Here is a 23,062-nt window from a genome sequence, read left to right on the forward strand (position 1 = left end):
GACTTTGGTGACAATGGGTATTTGTTAAGGTGGAAAATATCAGGAAAATCTTATCTGAACAGCTCAAAGCTATTACAGATTCAGAAACATACTGGGCAACACCAAACAGGGATAACAATTCTTTGTGGATTTGAGAGACAACTTGCAAAGGAAAATGAATTCAAGACCAAACTGCTGAGATGTCCCTCAGCAGAACTGATTTAAGGTCACAGGAATGCACTCTGTACCTTCAAGACACAGGCTGGTAACAGATTTGACTTCTGGAGAAACCATGCAGGTGTACGTGTCCTGATCTTCACGTTTAAATTCATGAATAATGAGTATCTGCTTTTTTCCATCAGAGAGGATTTCGTATCTCCCTCCAGCTTGTATTTGTTCTTCTCCTTTGAGCCATGTCGCTGTCTCTTGGATTTCACTTGATAACTTGCACTCCAAGCGAGCCACCTCCCCTTCTGATACTGATCCTCCCACCAAAGGATGAGTGACTGTAAGTGGAGGCTCTATAATCACAAAAAAAAAAAAAAAAAAAAAAAAAAAAAAGAAGGGACAAGAATTAACACAATATATCATAAACTGGCTTTAAGATGCTCCAGATTACTCTGTAGAATAACCAAACATCCCATCGTTAACTTATAGATTCTTTGACTGTTGCAGACAATCAAAGAACGTGACTGGCAGCATCCAAAGTTCACAACTTCCAAAGATAATACCAAATTAATTGCACAAGCTCTCCCAGAGGTTAAACCAACTTCAGATAAATATATACATGCAGAAGTTGTTTCACTTTTCCTACTTCTGTATTTGGTGATCTTCATTTATCCAGCACAATGAACATTCAAGCAGCCCTAGATATCCTAGAAGATCGTAATGTTTAGAATGAGGAAGTTTTGAAGAAGTGACACAATAAAGAAAAAAAATAAAAAGAATAAAAGAGATTATTAAAAGCTGACTTCATCCCAATCTTGAAAGTAAAAGAAAACAGTATTTGCTCTCGGTCCTGAAGAATTAGAAATTCTCAAAAAGTGTAAAGATTTTCTCTAAAATTTTTTTCTATCTTCTTTACTTTGGAAGGAGTCCTGCCAATGATGTGCTGTTTGTATGACAGTGATATTCCAAATGAAGCCAAGACAAATCCATGAAATGTGCAGATGTTCAGCTGCCATTGATGGGGACCTAAAGCACACAGCTGAGCTCCCAAGAAGGAGCACAGTCCCGAACGTCACCTGCCCCTCTGCACATTTCACTGGGGTGAGGGGATCATTGCCCAAAACACCTTAGAGTTGTTGTAGACAAAGTGAGCGTATGCAGAGTTATGAGGGTGCAGCTGACACCCTGGAAGCTGTTATGTTGCAAAAACATCACCGTGTGCCTGAGCCCCAAGCAAAAGGGATTTTATTTATTTTTTTTTTTATTAATATAGTCTCTTCCCTTTGAGGTACTTGCTGGGGACTCTGATATCACAGATGGCATCGCAAGAAAAGAAAAGAAACATTGGAAGAGCGGCTCTCCATCTCACTGTGGCTTCCAAAGTCTCACCAACAGCCACCAAAGGAACTGTCTCCTCCAGCACTCTCCTTCATGGGGGTTATTATATAAAGATATGCAAATAGTAGAACGAGAGAGAAAGATGGGTGAAGAAGACAACACCACCCACCCACTGTGTAGGCACCCAGGGCCTCAGCTGCACCAGACGCATTCCAGCATGCCCCTTCTGCCTCATTCCATCTGACCTCCACCAGAAAAGAAACTCATGGTCACCAGACAAAACACGGATGCAGTGCAGGCCACACGATAGCTTGATGCAGTCTGGGGAAAATAAACGTTGAGCCCTAACAACGCAGCAAGTTTTGCTTTGCAGCAGCCCAGAACAATTTTTCCAAGCTAGTTCTCCTATTCTGTGTTGGCAGCAAAGCACTGAAACACGTTGCAGAGTGGACTCTTCCAGGAGATCCCTGGAGCGGGTGAAGCAGGCATGCCATGCGAAACACAGGTCTACAGCAGCTCTCAGTCCTCCTGGGGGCACCTCTCCTTCTCACCTAGCTGCACCATTTGAGGGAAGTGCACTGGCTCACTGGCCCCGACTTTGTTTACAGCCGAGACGCGGAATCTGTAGGCTTCGCCCGGGGTGAGATGGTCCACCACAAACTCCGTGTTTGGAATCATGCCCTCGCTGCATGACTGCCAGCCAACACCTGGGATTTTCCTTTCAACGTTGTAGCCTAGGATGTCACAACCACCGTCGCTCAGTGGCTTGTACCAAGACAGAGTTACAGAGTGACTGTTCTTACTTAAAACTTCTGGTTCTTCGGGGGGGTCAGGGTGGGCTGAGGGCACAACAAAGTTCCAGGGATGTATAACATGAGCAATAGTGCTTTACGCTACAACAACCTGAGAGGCTTCTGCAAGCCACAAGAAGGAAGTGCAACGCATTCGGCACCCGTCTCAGTATGAAGCTGAGTGGCTACCTGCCTGTGACCACGACACACCTGCGCTGGACCGATCTATCTATGCTACTAATGACAAATAGTCATTTTCCAAGAGCCATCTCAGATACTTATGTCACACGTTATTATGACATTTTCCCGCTACTTTTTCCCACCCAGCTGAAAACAAGATGTGTGTATGGCATTTACTGAGTAAATGACCTGCCATCATATACTATAACAATCCAACAAATTATGGGGAAATAAGGTCAACAGCTGTCCTTCCTTATTTTTATTTTTTAATTTTGGAGACCCCAAACATTTCTTTCCACATGCAAACCTTGGGTGCACAGCTTCCTGTCTCTATTTACAGTCAAATTTTTACTTGAGTAGATTAGCACACCTCAAAGGGTTCTCTGCTGCCCCTGATAATTTTCCATGCACATGAACTCTAGTTCAGCTCCCTCCAGCACCCACATGTTTGCAGAGGGTGGTGCTGAACTCTCAGTAATCTGATTTTCATGAGATTCTATGTTACATTTTATGAAAGACTGCAGCTAAGGAAACCTGGTGATCATCTCTAGCCTGATCTAATTTTCATGTGATGAGGTGAACTTTTTCTGTTTGAAGAACAGAGTTGCCCAGGAGCAGCATCTTCTCAGCCTAAGAATGCTAGCTTGGGACATGAGAAACAAATCAGTGCAAAGCTTAGAAAATTTGATGCAGTACCTCAATACCAAAGTCTGAGATTTCAAGTGCCGTTGGGCTAGAAAGACAGAAACAATGTATGAACTTACCGATCACAGCCAACTTGGCGGATGCAATTGCTTCTCTGGAAGCAAAGGTCACCTCTCCAGAATGATGTGGTTGGGCTTTTTTCAGAATAAGTTCGTATTTATTTCCATCTGCTTGTACCTCCCAGTCCTCATTTGTTTGGATTTCTGTGTCATTGGAATACCAGGTAACTTCATTAATCGGCACCGCTTCACTCAGGACGCAGCTAAACGTAGCTTTGTCCCCTGGAGAGACTTCCACATCTCTGAGAGGCTGCAAGATCCGTAAGCGCCACCCTGCAGATAAAAACAGGTAATCAAGCCCTCGGGTACTGACATAAATGCCGGTAAGAGGTATTATGAGTATTTGTGTTGAATCTCTGGGCAGCCAGGCCTCCGAGACCAAGGAGACCATTAATAGAGAGGCTACATATGTCACTACAACAGATGGTATCCTTGGGGACTGCAACTTTCCGATACTTTCAGGAGTGAAAACCAATCCAGAAATGTCTTCCTTTTCCAAGTAGCAGAAAAATACATTGGAGAAACTTAAATGAACTTACAGAGCTTTCATTACTGAGAGTCACACATATCTCTGACTGGAAACCGCTGCTTTCCTGTGTTTTCTTTACTGAACAATTTGTGAACGCTGCCACAAAAATGCTGGGAACAGGGCAGCCTTTGCCCTTTAGATTCAGTATCTCAGTGAGATAAGCATTTGCAAACACTCCGAAGATGCCTCTCTTCCTTACAGAGTACAAGAGGAATCGAGGACAAGTAGATTTATGCAGTTCACAGAATTGCCTGCAATTACCTAAGGTGAATCCTGGTTCTCATTCCTTGATGTAAATGGTAAATGCATAACCCAGAAGCACTGAAACAACTGACCCCCATAAAGGGTCATAAAGGAAGAGCTACCTCCCCCTTTCTCCAAAAATACAAAAATAACACAAAGTAAAAATAGCACCAGGAAGTAACCATAGTTATAAAATCAAATGGAATAAAATACTAACTCAAAGATGGATTTGGTCCTCAGAGCTCAAGTGCTAGTCAAACCAGAGTCCAAACTCTCCCGAGACCCTAGAACACTAGGTCCTCAGCCTGCCGCTTTGCACATTTCTGAGTCATGAAAGGCATTTCAATTGGTTTCCTTTTTAAACCCAGATTCTCTAGCTATCACTTTTTTGCATGAAATCCCAAGAGTTACCAGAATGTGTCTATCATTTGCATGAACTCCCAAGGGTCACCAGAATGTCTGTATCACAAACCAGCTTCTTTTTGGAACTAAGTTAAACAGGAGAGGTCTAAGACAAATTGCTATTGGTTTTGTACCTAATTTGGCAACGCTTTTTAAGGAAGTAAATGAGGTAAGTGGATTTGACAGAGACTGCAGCACCACAGAGGCAGAGAATATTCATGCTGCCTGTGCAGTGTGCTCTTGTTGGAGAACTAGTGCCGAAGCGTATATATGGGTGTGCGCCCCAGTCACCGGGACTGGAGAATAGACCATAACAAAAACATCAAGAAATAACGGAGCTAAATCTACTCCTGATGCAATCAGATGCAACTGCGAAGGTTTGACAAGATTTACATTTGTTCATAGCAAGCCTCCATTTGATCTCAGAATTATCAGTACAAGCAGATGGGTTTAATGAAATGATAGATTTAATAAAATGTGACTAAGCAGAAAGCCCAAGCCAAACCTCCAGTATTCTGCAACTGATATCAAAAGTATGGGAAGTTATCTTTTATGCCAAAAAATGGAAATATTCCTTGAGAATGAAAATCCTTGTCAAGAGACTCTTCTGAGCATAAGGTGGGAACAATTAGAAAACATCCCAGAAAGCAGTACAATGGAAAGGAAGTGGAAACAGGAGTGTGTTTTTTTCCAATTTTGTGATTAGGCCATATTAAATAGGATATGTAATGCTTGCACATATGGCAAGTCAGAAAGATGGGAATGCAAATGAGAGGCAGACACAAGAAGCTATCAGCACATCCGAGAAGGATTCGTCTCTAGTCAAGAGCCGAGAAAAACGCAGAGTGCTGCTTCTCTTAGTCAACGTAAGTTCCTAGAAAAGTCAACTCCACCACTATTGTAAGACAGTCATATGCTTCTAACTCATTGCTAAATGATGCTCTTTATATCCGGGTCATGACGAAAAGAACAATAAGAAAAAAGGAAAATATAAGCCACCATTCATTCATTGGTTGAGAATTAGAAGTTGGGTATGAAGCAAGCAGCTTATGCAGCTTTTCCTCTCTGCCACTCATCGCATTTCTCCGGGTCATTTGCCCTTGCAAATCAAAAATTTAGGATTCCCCATAAGACCGCTTCCGTTACCTTTCACAGTCAGGAAGGCGGAGGTCACTGCGTCACTGCACATAAAAGTCACCCGGCAGCTGTCCTGGGGAGTTAGGTTCTTCAGCAAGAGAAGATGCCTGCGCCCATTTTCAAAGTAAACCATCTCCGTGTTTTCTGTAGTTTTGGCAGGCTCATCATCGATCAGCCAGTTGTAATTGTAGCACTCGGGTTTGGAAAGGTAGCATTCAAAGAGGGCTTCACCTCCTTCCACTGCTTCCACATTCTCCAGGCCCTGGACGATGCTGTTCTTGGCTAGTGGAGAAGGAGAACCATCAACAATATTAATTGTGTGGCTATGCATAGCTGAATATTGACAAGCCTTGGAGCACTGCTGATTCCCATTGCTGGAAAGCTGATGGAAAGGATATGGATGTGATAAAGTATGCTTGCGGCTTTAGCTGCTAATTTCAACCATGCTCTAACACAGTGCTATATTCAAAACCGTTTTCAGTTGTGAGGTAGCTTAAAAATAATGAAAAACCTCTAGAAGCTCTAGCGTTTCATCTAGGCTTCCTCCAGAAACCTGACTTCTGTCTTTATGAATCAAGAAAAAAAACGTTGGTGTTTATATGAATCAAGCCAATATTCAACAGGAAGTGATAGTACGGGGACATAATCAGATTCCTTCCGTCCCCAAACAGGAAACATTTCCCTCAGGTCTCCCAGGCAGGCACAATTAACATCGTAACTAACTGGGGAAATTTGAATCAACTGACAGCTTATGATAAATTCTTCCTACCTTTCATGCAAAATAAACGCATCAAGAGAATATTACAGCTGGCAAAGCTATAGGGACTGCCAACTAAGTTAACAAACCATTTCGCCAGTCCGCTTCTAGGAAACACATGAAAAATCAACATCTATGTAAACTGTATTTTCTGAATTATTACAAAAGCCTTATGACAATATATTAGGTTTATTTTCTCCTGCACGTGTGAGGCGAATCGTGTGGCCAGAAACATGCACAGTCACTGCAATTGCATGCATTGGTTGGCATTTGTACATAAGCAATCAGCCTGGGGCACAACTAAATGTGGGCTGCTGCACCTGGATAAAATTTGTGCCACACCAAGCACATGCACAGATTATGTGCATATAAATATAACTGACACAAACACCATAAAATGGTCATGATCGATAATATAAACCAACACTCGGAGATAGTCCTGCTCAGGATCTCTACAACCACTGTCTGGAACTGTTTGAAACATAGAAAATTAATGCTGAACTATTCCCTAGCAAAAAATAAAAATAAAAAATAAAAAAAATGTATGAGTTACTAAAAAGATTTCCATATTTTATAATACTTAGGGAGAACAATAAAGGTTTTTCAACCCCTTGCAGAATGTATAAAGTATGTTAGGATCAATCCAAGCTGTTTCTTCGAGTACTTTCTGAGTCCTAGTTTCCCTATGCATAAAAAGTGGATCCTATCTCCTCTTTTGGATTATACTCATTAATATCTGCTAGCTGTTTTTAATTCCTAAAATGGAAGGCGCTTATCAAAGTACAAAATACTATAATAAATAATACTCTGCTCCTACGCTCACAATTAATTAGGCAGAAAGAACAATTTTGCCTAACAAACCATGATAATTCAGAAATCAGACCAGAACCACTATGACTGCTGATCATATTAGTTCACCTGGTGACTGAAAACAAAAATTCCTTATGCAGACATCAGAAGTAAATTATTAGACACCCGTATAAAATATATAACTATTGTTATTTTTTTACTTGCTGTTTCTGGGGCCCTCACAAATGCTGTTTACAAGTAGGAAGGTATTTCCTGAGTGATCAGTGTTTGAAATAAGTAAAATACCGAACTAGATTAGCTGCAGTTGACAATAACTGAAAATAACATTAAATTCCCCTCTCTCCATTAGCGACTGGTTTTAAAGTGCAGTGCATGTAAAAACCACTCTGTAACAGCAAAAAGTATTCTCACTATTCCTTTGGACCAACATTATATCTGCGATATCACAGTAACTCAGCAGACATCCCGTTGCACTGAGGATGGAGCCAAATGCGGTTCATCGGAGAGGAGGTATGATACATAATCGATATAATAAGCGAGCATTAATTAGAACTAAGCTTCTGTGAAGTGTCGCAGTTTCCCATTCAGTTCCCATTAACTCCCATCCATTTTTAGCACTGCTATCAATACTGGAGCGAACACCAAAGAACGGGTTCTGACGTGTCGCTTATTGTGAGACGCTTCCATGATTTTTTCCACCTTTTATATTTGGGACCCATGATAGTCTTCCTCTTTGTCTGGAAGACCTCACCTTGAACATCAAGTGCAGCCACCACTTTAGTGCCTTCAGCTTCACAAGAATAGATGCCAGTGTCTTCTGGTACCGTAGGTTTAATTTTTAGCATGCTTACATTCCAGTCCTGCACGATAAGGACTCGCTGCCCATCTGCATGTATTTCCTGATCATTTTTCTTCCATATGGCGTGCACTGGCCTAGAATATTGGCATATGAACTCTGCTGTGCCATCTTCATCAACAGTTATATCCTGCATGGGACTGACCACTTCAATGGTTGGATCTGTCAACCAACACGTCAGGAGGGACATGCATTAGCGGATCCTCAAGGAAATAGCAACCTGGAGATTTTTGACAAGTACAGAGTTGGAGGAAGCAGGCCGAGGGAGAGTGCAAGCAAGAAGCCGACCGGGCACACCAGGGATTAGCGGTTTAGTCTTTGCTTGGGTCAGCAGCAAGCAGGATAAAGCAAAACTGGTGCATTAGAATGTAACTAGCACACCGGAAAATGGACCAGCAGCAGTTAAGGCCTGCACTTTAACAGTCCTGACCACGAACTTCTGTGCAGAACATCTGCTGGCACTCCTGCCATCATTCGTTTTCCTCTCGGCCCTGGTGAGACTCTCTAGCCTAAGCAGTGCTGGATGTGAAACACTTCTGCTTCCCAGAACATTTCAAGAGCGCAAGTCTGAGATGGAGGAGCGCAGTGGATGATGGGCTGCCCTGACTGATTTGGGCAAAAGAAAGACATCAGCATTGTTCAGTGGGACTGGGGGAAGGGGCTTGAAAAGGCAAGCTCCAGCGGAGAGCCCACTCACAGCAGCATGCGGAGCAAAGCTCCTGGACAGCTCTAACAAGGAAGGGCACTGCACAGGGAGGAGGTACTTGCTCTTTTAATTAGCCCTCTGCCAGAGGCATAGGTTTGGGAAAAATAAGAAGCTTTTCCTTTTCACCAGCTGATCTGCAGATCAGACATCTGTCTGGAATGCTCCTCCTGAAGCTCTGTGCATTGGGCTGAGGGATTTCCAATGTTACTGGCAGACCTTGGGAAGCAAAGATAGCTTGGGAAACGTCTCTCGGCATTTCGTTGCAAGGCTTGATCCTGCTCTCTAAAGCTCCCTCTGCCACCCTGTGTGTGTGCGTGTGTGTGTATGGAGAGGAGGCATCGATGGCAGATCCTGGAGACTGAAGGACTCCAGGAAGGACTGAAGAAGCAAGAAGAGCTCTGTGCAATTGGGGGACTACACCACCATCCCCATAAGATGGAGAAATATGCTCCTCACAGTCAGTGTCACCACTGGTTCCAAAAGAAGGAGACTGTCCTTTTCTCACTGCCCCACCGCTGAGCTAAGAGCTTGGTGGCCCTGTTCTCCCCCTCAGCATGACAGGAAGCACCCTGGGCCTTGGGGTACACTGGGGCCTGTAATCCTCACCCCTGCTCAAGGGGGTCAGAAGGAGAGGGCAGCTCTTCCAACCTTCTCCATTCCCCCGCTGCCCAGCCATGCTGGGACAGCGAACAGATGCAATTGTAGGACAACGGCATTGTGAAGGCCAAAGAAGAAAAGCTGTCATGAGATCTTGGTCATCATAGAATAGATATCCCGTTATAAGCACGCCAGGAGAATAGGGTTAGAACCACGGCACTAAGAGAGACGACCTGTTGCCTGATGAAGAACCAGCCACAGACAGCTAGATAGACTGAAACACACATAGCTTGAGGATGGATCTTTAAATTTCTGGACAAAGTAAAGTGCAGGAAATTGACTGTTAATACAAGCACAGTTAGAATTTCACTAGTGCTTTACTTTCCTATTAAATCAAGTGTTATTGAGCAGAGCACCATAACTGGGGTGTTTTTTAAAAGGTCTTCCTCATCCTAATCCAGTTAGAGTCATATAATACTGTGACTCGGTTCACATTAAAAAAAAAAAATCTTTACTTCAGCAGAAGCACAATATATCCACATACATGTTTGTACTAGCATGAGCTTTGGGTGTTAGACCTCTACAATTCTGTGATTCTATGAAATTAAAACTTCTCAGGAGCCCTTCATCTGGCTGAATATCTAACAGCGCATTTATTTTTAATTTATTTTCTACATCCACTGGAGCTCTTTGCCTACAGCGCTCAGAACTAGATTCTGTCTCTGGAAATACTGAAGTCAAATTTGATGGCAAATGGACATGTGATTTCTCATATTTACACACTGTCTCGCTGCTGCACCATTCTGATATCAGATATAAATGATCTGGCATTTCTTCTCCTCAGAGAGCAAAATTTTCTGAAGGTCCAACAAGGGACACATCAGACTGACAGGGAAGCAGATAACAATTCCTGACTACAATTCCACATTGTGGACAATCCATGCTACGGTGAATAATTATAACACAGAGGAAGACCTGAACAAAGAGAACATTTCATCCTTTACGCCTCCTTACATACTAAACCTAATATACAAATCCCTTTCCCAAGTGAGGAATAAGTGCTATTTTGGTCTGAAAAATAACAGCTTTTCCAGATGGCTATAAAAGGACTGCATGTGAAGTAACTTGCTTTACCATAAAGTCTGGAGCTCAGTGTTATTTGCAGTTTGTGGCTACCCTTACCAAATGAGGAAAATATTCATTCAACAGACAACAAAGCTTTGCCAGCACAGCGCTAACTGTTAGTATTCAACCATTAGCAATCAACTGCTGGGGCCCACTTTGCCACCGTGCTACTCCGCGGTCATACCAGCGGCTTCCAGAGGAGCTCTGGAGCCACCAGTGCATGAGCCCAAGATCTTGACTTGGGAATATGTTGAGCTTAGTATATAGTGACAGTATCCAAGCTATGGTACAGCACAATAGCGAATTACGTGAACTTCTGGCCATGTGTTTCGTGGTATTATAAAAACAGCTTGGTGGGAGAATCAGGTAGCTGCACAGTGACCAAAGCACAGCCTCTTCTCCTGAATAGGTCCAGCTCTACTGAGATGTCAGGTGAAAGCAACAGCCCTGACCCTGCAACCTTTCCTCACCTGCATCATCCAAAAAGCAGATGTGGTTGTACCTACAAGACATGAGTACGGGTGGAAGGCTGCAGCACTGCTGTGTCAAAGAGGAATTTTGGAGACATTTAGTAAGGGTAGCCAGGAAGGCAGAAGCACTAGCACACTGAGCAATTGTGGAGGTGGCCATTTGTGTCTTCTCACAATGAAATACCTTTGACTAATAATTTAGCTGAAGATATAAGGGACCCCGCTCTGAAGGTGACAGTGCCTGAGTCATGGCACGCCACATCCTTTAGGGTTAGAGTGTGGACTGTCCCGTCCTGCTCAGAGATTTCTGTCACAAAGTTGTTGTGAAGGGGAGATCCATCAAGCCACCACTGTACATTCTTCACGCCCGGGCGTGAGAGCTCGCAGGTGAACGTGGCTGTCTCACCCACAAAGACGTCTGTGTTCTTTAAATCAGAAACTATGACTGCTGCTTCTTCTGTATAACAGAGCAAGAGAAGGCGCCAAAGGAAAACAAAAGCATAAACATACACACGTTCCTTCCAGCAGAAATAACCTAAGCGACAGTGCAAGTTGTCCAGGAAAATTAAATTTGTAATGCTTGTTCCGGGGAAAAAAAGACCTTACATTTCTTTCAAGGGTTTAAAAAACACCTTCCATCCTTCACCCGCTTGCAAATGAAGTATGTTTGTTTGTCTGCAAACACTGTTTCATTGAAAGAACACTATATTTCATGACTAGTTCCTACCTGACTGTCCTGTGTGTCGCAGCCATCTGCACTGACATTGTATGCAGTCGCAGGCAGAAAGCTAGCTTAAGATTTAAATGGGGTATTTATTTAAACTGCTTTAAAAGATTAACAGAAATATCAACAACAATTGAAGCCATAATCAATCATAACAAGAAATTCAGTATTTTTCATAACAGTTACTCCAAACAAATAGTATTTCAACAGCACCATCTGCTATTGTACACAGTATGGTCAGTGCTTTGAACCGCATTCACCTATAAACGCTGGTCCAACCTCAGCATGGATGTAAATATTTACATCTTCCCTGAAATCAGGAGAGAAAAGAATGGAGTTTCAGCTGTTTCCACCTGAGACAAGTTTGGTCTGTTACTGTCAAAGATACCGGAGTGAGAAATTCTGGCAGAGAAGTCGGAGCATTTTCATCCCATTTCGTCTTACCTTGTACATACACAGAACCTGTGGTGATCTCGTATCCGGTGCTACAAGTGTAATCCCCGCAGTCGTCAGGCTCCACGCCGTGAATGATTAGCTCAGCGATGCTGCCTTTCAGTTTCATCTCATATTTGTCACTGGGCTGAATGACCGTCCCTCCTTTTCTCCACTCAACAGGCGCGTCCGGCTTGGAGATCTCGCAGTGCAGGACAGCCGTTCCCCCTTCTTCGGATTCCACGTTTTTCAGCTCCTCCTTAAACAGCACCGGTAGCACTGCAATGGAGAAGCAGACACAGCAGTGACTCAGGGCTAAGCGACACGCTTGCAACTCCTCCGGCTTGGCAGGTCCCAACTTTCTGAACCACAGCTTGCCCGCTGGGAACGCCACGTCTGCGGCAGGGCTTTTGAGTTCTGCCGCGGCCAAATGCTCATGGAGATCAGCCGCTGACACCGTGATGGGACACCATTGCTGCTTCATCTAGGATCGTTGTGGGTCACAGGCCATCTAAAGGGCTTCATGTGCGCACACCCACAATTTTCAGTGTAACCAGTTAGAGGGACAACAGCACAAATCACAGTGTTTGGACATTTAATTGCTGAAACCACTCATTCTGAGCAGAACACCGGCTGTGACAGCTCAACACAGGGTCTAAAAGCAAGATCTTGTCGCCTGAGTTAAAAGACACCGTACTCTTAGTATAAACCTAATAAAACTATATAAAAGCCCATTCTAAGCATAGAGAAATACTCCAGTCTCTCTTATTATCAGGTGGCAGGCAAGTTTCCTAAATGCTCTTGTACATACCCTCCATGAGCAGCAGCTGCAGTTTTGTTTCCAACTCTCACAGTGAGATCAAAATCGCAACTGCAGAAATTGAACTGGGTTTAAAAGACACTAGATTCTTTGAAGAACGGATTGTGGATCAAACCCTGTCCTGTTGTAATTCCCAGGCACAGAGCATTAACGATAATGCAGTAATAAGGCTTCCATTTCACCTTTGTGGAGGACAGCCACAGACAAAACTTCTCTGCCCCCAAGCAAGGGTCATCTTCTTACCTTTGACTTGCAACGATGCAGAGGTCTGCTGATCCCCTGAGTCACACGTGTATTCGCCAGCATCCTGAGCCTCAGCACCATAGATAAAGAGCTCAACACATGTCCCCTCTTGCCTGATCTCATACTTGTCGCTTGGTTGCAACACCTTATCTCCTTTCCTCCACTCCACAGGAGCATTAGGTTTTGTCAGCTCACAGTGCAGCATGGCCGTGCGGCCTTCCTCCACTTCTTCATTCTTCAGCCAGTGTTTGAAAAGCACAGGCACCGCTTGAAGTGCAAAGAGGAAAAGAAAGTGTAAAACAAAAACAGAAAGTGGAGGAAAGTTTTATTTTTAAGGTACTGCTAAGAACCAAAATGGTAACGGCATTCATGAAGTTCACGTACAATTCTGCTGTATTTTCCTGAAGGACAGCTGCTGGGGGCAGGAATGTCTAGGTCTAAGCCAGGTGGAATTGCTCATACTACATGGGCTCCAGCACCCTTGACAAACTGCGTGGTGTCCACGGACTCGCTCTAGTACCTCAATGTCTTTCTAGTACTGAGGAGCCCCCAAAATGGATACAGTACTCCAGCTGTGGTCTCACAACTGCTGAGCAAAGAGGAAATCATACCTTTAACCTCTAGTCTGGCAGTGGTCTTCCCATCAGCTGTATGGCAGCTATAGTCCCCTGAGTCCTCGCGGTTCAAATCGTAAATGACCAGTGTGTGCACATTCCCCTCCTGCTTGATGCTGCACTTCTTGCTGGAGTGGATTGCAGACGTGCCTTTCTTCCACTCCACCGGGATGTCAGGCTTGGAGACCTCACAGGACAAGTGAGCTGTGCCACCCTCCTGCAGATCCAAGCTGCGGAGCTCCTTTACAAATGCGACGGGAGCAACTGCGGGGAAAAAGCACACAAACAGTGATGCAGCTGCATAATCCAGCATCACTCCCAAATGCTCTCTGACAGGTGACCATAAGAAATCGTAACATGTCACAGTCAAATTGTCAGATTTTTTTTTTGTTCCGTTGCTAGAAGAAAGGCCAGGACAAATTTAGATCTCATGCAGGTGCCAGGGCAACTCCAGCATCACTTCAGTTTGTTCTAAGTCTGCAGGATCAGTCCTGCCACATGGTAACAGTTTCTAGTCTGCAGCACATATATATCACTGGCTGGCTCTCTGGACATCAGAATGGGCCTGATTTAATGACTTAGTAAGCTTTTAAGCCAATGCAGAGTAAAAATATTTAATACATCACTGATTCGATGAAACGTAATGTTTGGAAGAACCTCTGACCACCCAAACAGTATCATGTTGAATTGTTTATACACATACAGCACTGAAAAGCAGTATTAATTTATATCTACGTATCTACATGTCTACATTTAATTTATATCTACATATCTACATTTTGAACCAGATCAGAGAGGAAGAAACAATATAAGCTATTGTTCTGGCCAATCTTTTAAAATCAGGAGCTCAGACATAAATATCTAACTCTTGCCTCAGTTAAGTTATCTGAATCTCACACAAGATTTCCAGAGGCCCTTCCTCCCACGTACACCTCTCCAGTAACTCAAGCAGTATTGGCAGGGCTTACCAGTACCTCCTAAACCCTTCTTTCTAGGGGATTGCTCACCTTTGACCGTTAGCTGTGCCCCCGAGGTATGCTGCCCGACTTTGAAACTGATGGGCCCGCAGTCTTCTAGTGTCACCTTCCTCAGGATCAAAGTGTGACACTTCCCTTGAACTCTGATCTCATTCATTTCATTAGACTGCAGGGGAACATCCCCCAGGAACCACTGGGCATCCTGAGTTGTCTCCCGGGACAGCTTGCATTCAAAGACTGCATCTTCTCCTTCATATGAAGTGACGTCCTTCAGTGTCTCCACTATGGTTGCTGCTGGTTCTTTACGGAAAGGTCAAAAGAGTTTGATAAATACTTTCAAATGATGTCTCCTATTTTCCTGGATTAAACATTTTGTTATGCTCATTCTTGACAATACTGCATTATCTGAAAGAACTTATGTCCACAAAGCACTAAACACTATATCTATGTGCATGCATAATTTGTGATGTTGCATACTTACAGATGCATAATGTGTGTGCATATACACACATTAGGCACATACACATTACATGTGAGAGTCTATAAAGTATGCATGCTATATTGTATTGTGTGTACACAGGAGAAATATCTAATACACAACATTGAAAGGCAATATATATATTGTGGAAACGTTGCCAACAGCTTGTAGTGGGTGATATTAATATTAAACCACAGAATCATTGACTTAAGGCCCGGTTCCGATGTCTCTGAAATCACTCTGATCTCTTTGAAATCCCCATCGTTCTGTTTGGGCACAGGACATACTCTAGGTGTCAAATTACTTAATCGTGTGCCACTCCCATGGAAACAAACTCTGTTCAGCCCTTCCCTGCTTGAAGTCCCACCTTTCACAAGCACAGCCGCCGTGGTTTGCTGGTCCCCTGTGTCGCACAGGTACTCTCCAGCATCAGCTTTGCTCAAGTTGCGAATTGTCAGCTCAGCCACAGAACCATCTTGGCACATTTTGTATTTGTCACTTGGCCACAGCACTGTCCCAGCCTTCTTCCACTGCACAGTGGCATTTGCTTTTGAGATTTCACAGCTCAGAGTGATAGTACCTCCTTCTTCTGCTTGCTGGTTCTGCAGGGGTTGCGTAAAGATCACCGGCAAAGCTAAACCAAGATAATCAGAGGAAGATGTTTAAGTTTCATTGCTGACTGTATCTCACCAATTCACTCATGTGAACTTGATCCTGCTTCACAGTTGTAATCTGATTTGCTCTTTTCCCTCTATGCTTCTGAATATATGAATCTTTTTTCGGGACATATTGATAACATGTGACCATACCAAGTGAATCAATTCTGTACCATCTTTAGTATCAGTAAGCAGAAAGGCTGCTAAAGCCCTAAGTGGTACATGTAGTAAAACTGTAGCACCATTCCAAATCTCAGTTACAAGGTCTTTAAAACCCAAACAAGCAATGATAGAAAGTGCTGGATTTCCAGGAGTACTAAGCACTTCGTGCTCCCCACTGATCTCTGGGCACTGCACACCCCGAGCATCTCTGGAAATGAGTTCCATTTTATGCAGGAGCTGTCACTGGTATGGATTCTTAAGCATCCAAGTGCCTGAAATCCTCATCACAGAACGGGACCAGTCTCTCTGCCACCCTGTCCTTGAAACGTACATTATGGAACGTTTAAACTAACACAGAGCTACCAAAAAGGTGAAGTGAAAGCCTTTTGTCACCTTTCACCACCAAGGATGCCATAGTTTGCTCATCGCCAGAATCACAGACGTAGTCCCCAGCATCCTTCAGCTGTAGCTCGTGGATGAGTAGCCCTACAACAGAGCCCATCTGCTTCATCTCGTATTTGTTGCTGGCTTGGAGCAAGACCGACCCTTTTTTCCATCTCACTGGCGCATCATGTTTTGAGAGTTCAGCATGAAGGGTCACCGTAGAGCCTTCCTTGGCTTCCTGGTTTTGGAGCTTTTTTACAAAGACTGCTGGAATGGCTGGGACCACACACAGAGACACAAAAGGACAGATACGCTCAGTACAGCTGCTTATAGGACAAATATTCAGGCACTGCTAGATCCTGGAGCTAGTGTGAGAGCAGGCAGGTACAAGCCCTTCACGAGAGAGACCTCATGGGATATTTTAAAAGACAGCATTTCACATTAATTTCATGGCCCCTATTTACATTAGTCGATCTTTTATCTCAGGAAAAGCTACGTTAACGTTGTATTTGGATCGGGGTAGATTTTTAAAAGCAGACAAACTGACACGTTACACCTGTTTTTAGGAGCCTAGACACTGAAAGTACTTTGATGGCTCACTTCTCAGCTGCAGCTGAGTGCCCTGGTAAGTTTGAGCACTTGGACTCTGGAGCACCATTTGCCCAGGCGGGACTGCAGCTCAAAGGACAGAGGTGGTTAAGGATCAAAATTGTCTGTCTGGTCACTCAGACAGAAGCCCCTGGGATCTAGAACTGTGCAAGCAGTTATTACACCTGCATCTCTCCATGTTCATTGCTGAAGACACTTACTAGAGGATTTAAAATAACTTCTGAAAGCAAAAAGACTGCATCCTCAGCTGCTGTATGCCAGCAAAGTTCATCGGAAGTCAAGGACAGTAGATAACATCCACACGCTAGTACTAAGTTATGAAAGTGGAATAAGTCTTTCTTAAAAACAAAACAAAACAGCTTACCTTTAACAGTTAAAGTGGCTGCTGTTTGCTGGTTTCCATTATCACAGATGTATTTGCCCGAGTCTTCTGGTTTTAAATGATAAATTTTTAAAGTATGGATTGTTCCCTCTTGCCTAATTTCATACTTGGAGCCTGGGGAAATCACTTGGGAGCCCTTCTTCCATTCCACCGCGACATTAGGCTGGGAGACCTCACAGTGAAGGATGGCCGATTCTTCTTCCTGCAATTCTGTGTCCTGTAATTTCTCCTTAAAGACTGGAGGTGGCACTGAAATTACAAACACAGCAGAGGTGAATTTACAGTCACCCATATCTTGCTTCCCTACAGTTGCAACTTACAGTTGAACAGTTAAGTATTAAAAAAAAGCTTTAACTTCTGTGTAAGATACTGGGGTGGTTAAAACAAGTGAACGGATTTTGAATGAAAGCCATTGGCAGAAGTTTCTAGAAGTTAAGGAAATACTAATAAAAAATTTTGCACATATTTTGTCTAGTTCAGATGGCATGGGGACTTTGACCAGGCAAGCAGTTTCGAAAAGGGAAGGAGAAGGACGTTTGAGAATTTCTTCTGCCTCCATATCACTCTGGAGCTCAAGCACGAGCACCCGACTACGGTGAGTTAGCAAGGAGTGAACGATGGACAGGTTGGGCCTTGTACTGCCAGCACGCGCAAAATCAAATTGCTGCCTATTCTCTCCAGTCCTGTTCCTCTCTCTTACCTTTTACTGTGAGCGTTGCTGTAGATGTGTGTGGTCCCACTCGGAAAGCAACAGCCCCAATGTCCTGCTCAGTCACCTTCCTTAACGTCAGGGTGTGAATCTTCCCCTTTTCCACGGAGATTTCATTCATTTCATTGTTTTGCAGAGCAACATCCTGCAGCTTCCATTCAACGTCCCTTGCGTTCTCATGAGAAACTTGGCACTGAAAAGTCACGTCGTCCCCCTCAAACACCACCATGTCCTTTAGGCCACTCACAATGGTCACGTCAGGCTCTGCAAAAAGTCCAGGGTTCAGTAGTCAAGCCACGAAAGCCAAAATGTGGACCAAATCATAGAATTATAAAATAACATAGGCTGGAAGGGACCTCTGGAGGTCACCTGATCCAACCACTGCTCAAAGCAGGGCCAACTTAGAGGAGGTTGCTCAGGGCCTCGACCAGCAGAGTTTTAAGTATCTCCAAGGATGGAGAGATCACAGCTTCTCAAATTACATATTTTGAACTCTGATGTGTGACCACTTTCAGCCAGGGGCTTCAGTGACAGCCAATATCTTTCAGGATCACTCTTTCTTTCTCTCTCTCAGAAATATGCTCCATATTTATTTTTTTAATTACTTCTTGTAATCCTGTATCCTGTAATTGGGCGAATAGAGATTGAATACCAGCTTCCAAGTTCAGGATCTGGAAACCTGCTGTGTTTGCACTTCAGATTATGTTAAACACATTCAAAACTGATCCCCACCACTGCCTGTTTTCAAACAGAACTGCATATACTCTGTGCTGCTGCTCCAGTCTGGCTGGGTATCAGGGAGGCACCGTGCCCTCAGCAGGGCCAACAGGGTCAGCGGGAGCAACGGGCTTTTGCATTTCAGTTTGCGTCCTGCTTCTATCACAGCTGGGCACTTGCAGATCTGTGCAAAGATCGCACAGCCTGCAACGAGGCAGAAGCTACACCCTGAATCTCGTGGGCAATACTGAAGGGGAAGAAACACAGTCCTCACTTGAGCAAATACAATAGAGATTTATACAACGGAGGTCACCCTACGTGTGAAAAGGGGTGCAGTTGGGCATAGTATATAGAGCATCCATAATATATAGAGCAGCCTATAGAGTGGCTAGAAGTGATTGTTCCACACTAGTGACCCAGTCTGAAAGACAGCTCTGTCTGTAATGAATTAGGGCCAGATGCAGTTGGCAGGTGACTGGAAGCTGGGGACGACCCATCTGATCACTCACATGATGTCGAGCAAACGTTCAAAGCCACATGAGCAGAAACTTACAGCTGCCTCATCCTCTCCGGGCCCCCAAGCAAACCAGTGCATTTATTCACTGATCATAATAAGATTTTGTATGGCTTCATGATACCCCTCCTGTACTCTGGGTGCATTTATTACAACAGTAACATGTTGCAAAATCTTAGCACGTTGAACTGAAAATCCCCTTGCCCCAGTAAACGGCTCTTGCCTTTCACAGTCAGCTTTGCAGAGGTTGTCTCATCCCCAGCCTTGCAGGAATACTCTCCGACGTCGCTAGGCTCCAAGTGGTGGATACGCAGTTCGCGGAGGGTGCCGTCCTGCCACATTTCATACTTGGAACTTGGGCGAAGCACGACTCCATCTTTGCTCCACTCCACCGCTGCTTTGCCTACGGTGATCTCACAGCGCAGCCTGGCCGTTCCTCCCATTTCCACTTGCTCGCTCTTCAGCTGTTGCTTCAGCCGAGGTTTGATGGCTGCAAAGTTGAGAGCAATTAATGCACAACCCATTAGCTTGAATGTACGAATGTGGCTTCTGCCCAGCTCAGCACAAGGAACCTGGGCTCTGAAGCTGCAGAACAAATTTGCATTTGGTGATTACGTGATAATGACAAAAAAAATTTTTTTTATTCTGTATATCTAGAAAAGGAGCGGATCAGACAGCTCCTCAGATGTGTTCACTTCTCAAAGGCAAGGGCATCCACCTTGTAACAGTACCTTTCACACAACTTATCTTGATCCTGAAAATTCTCAAATGGATTAATCACAGAATCACAGAATGGTTGAGGTTGGAAGGGACCTCTGGAGATCATCGAGTCCAACCCCCCTGCTCAAGCAGGGTCACCTAGAGCATGTTGCACAGGATCGCGTCCAGGCGGCTTTTGAATATCTCCAGAGAAGATCATCAAGATCATGTCTAAGCAGAATCTGGTACTTGATGACTAAAACGAATTTAGACTAAAACTAGTCTAAATCTGTTGATGTTATGGAGATACTCCTCACTTCCAACACTATAAACAATGTAAGCAAATGCTTTATTTCGCTGCTGTCTTTCCAAGACCCTAGACTGTCAACAGTAAGTCCTTCCAGCGCATGGACAAATAAATGCACTGCGCTCATTCAAACCAGGCTCAGACAACAGCTTGTCATCAACAAAAGCGAGAAGGGAATATCCATCCCATGTGCATGAGCAGTTGAGAAAAGGGGAATTTCAGTGCTTGTGGTTCTCCTATCTAGCTCCTGTTGCGATATATCTAAAGCAAGCACAGGACTCCTAGGTGAGCCAGCAGCTGCTTTCATGGCTCAGATTCAGCCACCAGGAGTTTGAAAAGCTGTGGCTTAGATCGAAAACACAAGTTCCAGCCAACAAATGAGACAGTCACAAACCTTTCACAGACCATGATTAGCAACACACATTATTCCTGGTTTGTTTAAATGCACGATGTTTTCAGGATTTTCATGAGAGGACAATGAAAAACAGAAAGCAATACAAAACAACACACTTTTGTAACTGGCCTATGATTAATTATTGATCCAGCTGAACCAGTAATTAATGCAAAGCGCCAAAAATAAAGATCTATTAGAATTTCAAAATCCCCATGATGCAAAGTTTCTTGCTTTTATTAATAGTAGAGGAATGAGCCTAGATACTGTGCCTTATAGACTTAAATAGACATTCTCTGAATCCCTTCCAATAAAATTCATTTCTCCATCTTCTGATTTATCACTGAGCACCTGCTTGGCTCTTTATCTTACTTTTGGAAGGACTTAACAGAATATCAACCACACAATTTCACAAAACCCTTCTAGCCTCTGCTCCATTTTGGTGCAATGCTAACCATTCACTCTGAGGACTGCTGTGCTCTGCTGGTCTCCTGTATCACACGTATAATCGGAGGCATCTTCTGGTTCTACATTGTGGATCACGAGTTCCGCTATGCGACCGTTTAAATTAATGTCATATTTGGCACATGGGAAGAGCTCCATGGTGCCTTTCCTCCACTCCACAGTTGCCTTATCCTTTGTCAGCTCACACTGGAATTTCACTGCAGCTCCTTCTTGCACATCCTTGTCCTTGAGCTCCTTTTTGAAAAGGACTGGCAAGGCTAAAAGAAGGGGAAAAAAAGAAAAAACAGGAGCCTGAGTCATGTCCTGCTTACCATGTCTAGACTGACTTTCAGGGGAACAAAGTTACTGTGATTTTCAAGCGCTACATTCCCAGGCAGGATCCACGTTTTCTAGTTTGCCTGGAGCTGGTAACAGATCTTGCTGCACCAGAAGCAGACATCTGCACCTAAAAAGTTTCTTTCCTGTATTCCTTGGGTCAAATCCTTTCCAGGGCTGAATTATTTGAATGAACTTATCCTCTGGTTGATCTCAAAGATCTCAAAAGAAAAAAAAATACAGAAAACTCCACGGACAGCCTTGAGAAATCAGAAAGGTAGTTAGGAGTCTCTTTCCAGGATTTGGAAGAAAATCCTTTTTTAAATACATAAGTCACATGTCACGTGAAATGTCCAGACATTATGCTAAAGCCTTGTTCTTCCTTTAATCTCTCCCAAGCTGTAAGGCTAAAAAGTGTTTCTTCTTATAACCCAACACACCAATGCAGCACTGGAATAACAAAGTATCTTCCTCTTCCATTCTCGTTTAAAAAAAAAACCAAACAAACTGGTGCATCAGATGCAAAGGGAAGTATTTATGGGCAAAATATTATGCACTTCAAAATAATCATATTCAAGCTGTTGCTTTGTGTGGGATGATATCTACTGCTTTATGAATCAGCTCACACCACCTACCTTTCACATTTAAAGATGCCTTTGTTTCCTGATCCCCACTATCACAGCTGTATTCTCCTGTATCTTCTAATTTGAGATTATGTATTAAGAGCTCTACCAAGCACTCCCTCTGCCTCATTTCATATTTCTGGCTGGGCTGCAGCTCCACTCCTCCTTTCTTCCATTCCACTGCGGCACTGGGTTTTGACAGCTCACAACAGAACGTAGCTGTACTTCCTTCCTCAGTTTCCTTATTTTGAAGGGGTTGTTTAAATGTGACAGGCAGGGCTGCAAAATGTGAGAGGTAAATGTTTTAACAGTGCTTTACTCCTGAACGGACCCAATCCTACCATCGTTCTTCAGAAACGGTCTGTTCTCCTGATTCCACAATCCTTGGGCTGCAGCTCTCTTTCTTGGTAGCATCCTTCTTGAATCATTAGGTGAAACAAGAGGCGAGGACAGATTGTGAAATTAGGGACACAGTTGGTCTCACAAAGTGGTCCACCGAATGGTCTCCACGCCAGTGTCTCCACGCCAGCTAGGGATGGTTTAGTCAAAGAACACGGGGACACAGCGGGATGCTCTTTCTCTTACATGGACCCTTGTTCTTCCTTAATAAACATCTGTGAGTTTGCAATATTTGGCTGACAGACTTGATCCCCAAATAAAACTTCTGCCAACATCTAAAAGACCAAGTCAGCACTCAAGAACAGGAATAGATAGTACAGTAAGATGAAAATAAGACAACAAATGGAAGAGGAAGGGGAAATTCAGACTTTAGAAAAGGTCTTGCTCAATTTGGAAGAAAGGGCTGAGGAAAACCCATGAGGACACAGCTGTTTACACTCAAAGTTCATACGTGAGGCTCAAAGCCTCAAGTAATAATACTGCGCATTCAGAACATGTTACAGAAATCCTTTAGCCACAGCTCTGCCCAGTCGTTGCATCCCTTAGGCCTACCAAAGCCATGAACAATCATTCCCCAAATTCCCATATGC

General features: G+C 43.8%; 1 protein-coding gene across 1 annotated transcript in view; it reads right to left on the reverse strand.

Moving 5' to 3' along the window:
- LOC136991342 (obscurin-like) overlaps window positions 1–23,062 on the reverse strand; it is a 148,807-nt gene that overhangs the window by 67,583 nt on the left and 58,162 nt on the right. The window contains exons 38-53 of the mRNA XM_067292208.1: window positions 22,086–22,352; window positions 21,126–21,392; window positions 19,497–19,763; window positions 18,034–18,306; window positions 17,316–17,582; window positions 15,508–15,774; window positions 14,693–14,962; window positions 13,683–13,949; window positions 13,072–13,338; window positions 12,021–12,287; window positions 11,037–11,309; window positions 7,850–8,116; window positions 5,541–5,813; window positions 3,221–3,493; window positions 2,037–2,324; window positions 228–500 (exon numbers count right to left, since the gene is read on the reverse strand). Of these exons, the coding sequence (XP_067148309.1) occupies window positions 228–500; window positions 2,037–2,324; window positions 3,221–3,493; window positions 5,541–5,813; window positions 7,850–8,116; window positions 11,037–11,309; window positions 12,021–12,287; window positions 13,072–13,338; window positions 13,683–13,949; window positions 14,693–14,962; window positions 15,508–15,774; window positions 17,316–17,582; window positions 18,034–18,306; window positions 19,497–19,763; window positions 21,126–21,392; window positions 22,086–22,352 (4,326 nt within the window). The remainder of the gene's footprint in view (window positions 1–227; window positions 501–2,036; window positions 2,325–3,220; window positions 3,494–5,540; window positions 5,814–7,849; window positions 8,117–11,036; window positions 11,310–12,020; window positions 12,288–13,071; window positions 13,339–13,682; window positions 13,950–14,692; window positions 14,963–15,507; window positions 15,775–17,315; window positions 17,583–18,033; window positions 18,307–19,496; window positions 19,764–21,125; window positions 21,393–22,085; window positions 22,353–23,062) is intronic.

Source organism: Apteryx mantelli, chromosome 2, assembly GCF_036417845.1.
Source record: "Apteryx mantelli isolate bAptMan1 chromosome 2, bAptMan1.hap1, whole genome shotgun sequence".
NCBI classification, from domain to species: Eukaryota; Metazoa; Chordata; class Aves; order Apterygiformes; family Apterygidae; genus Apteryx; species Apteryx mantelli.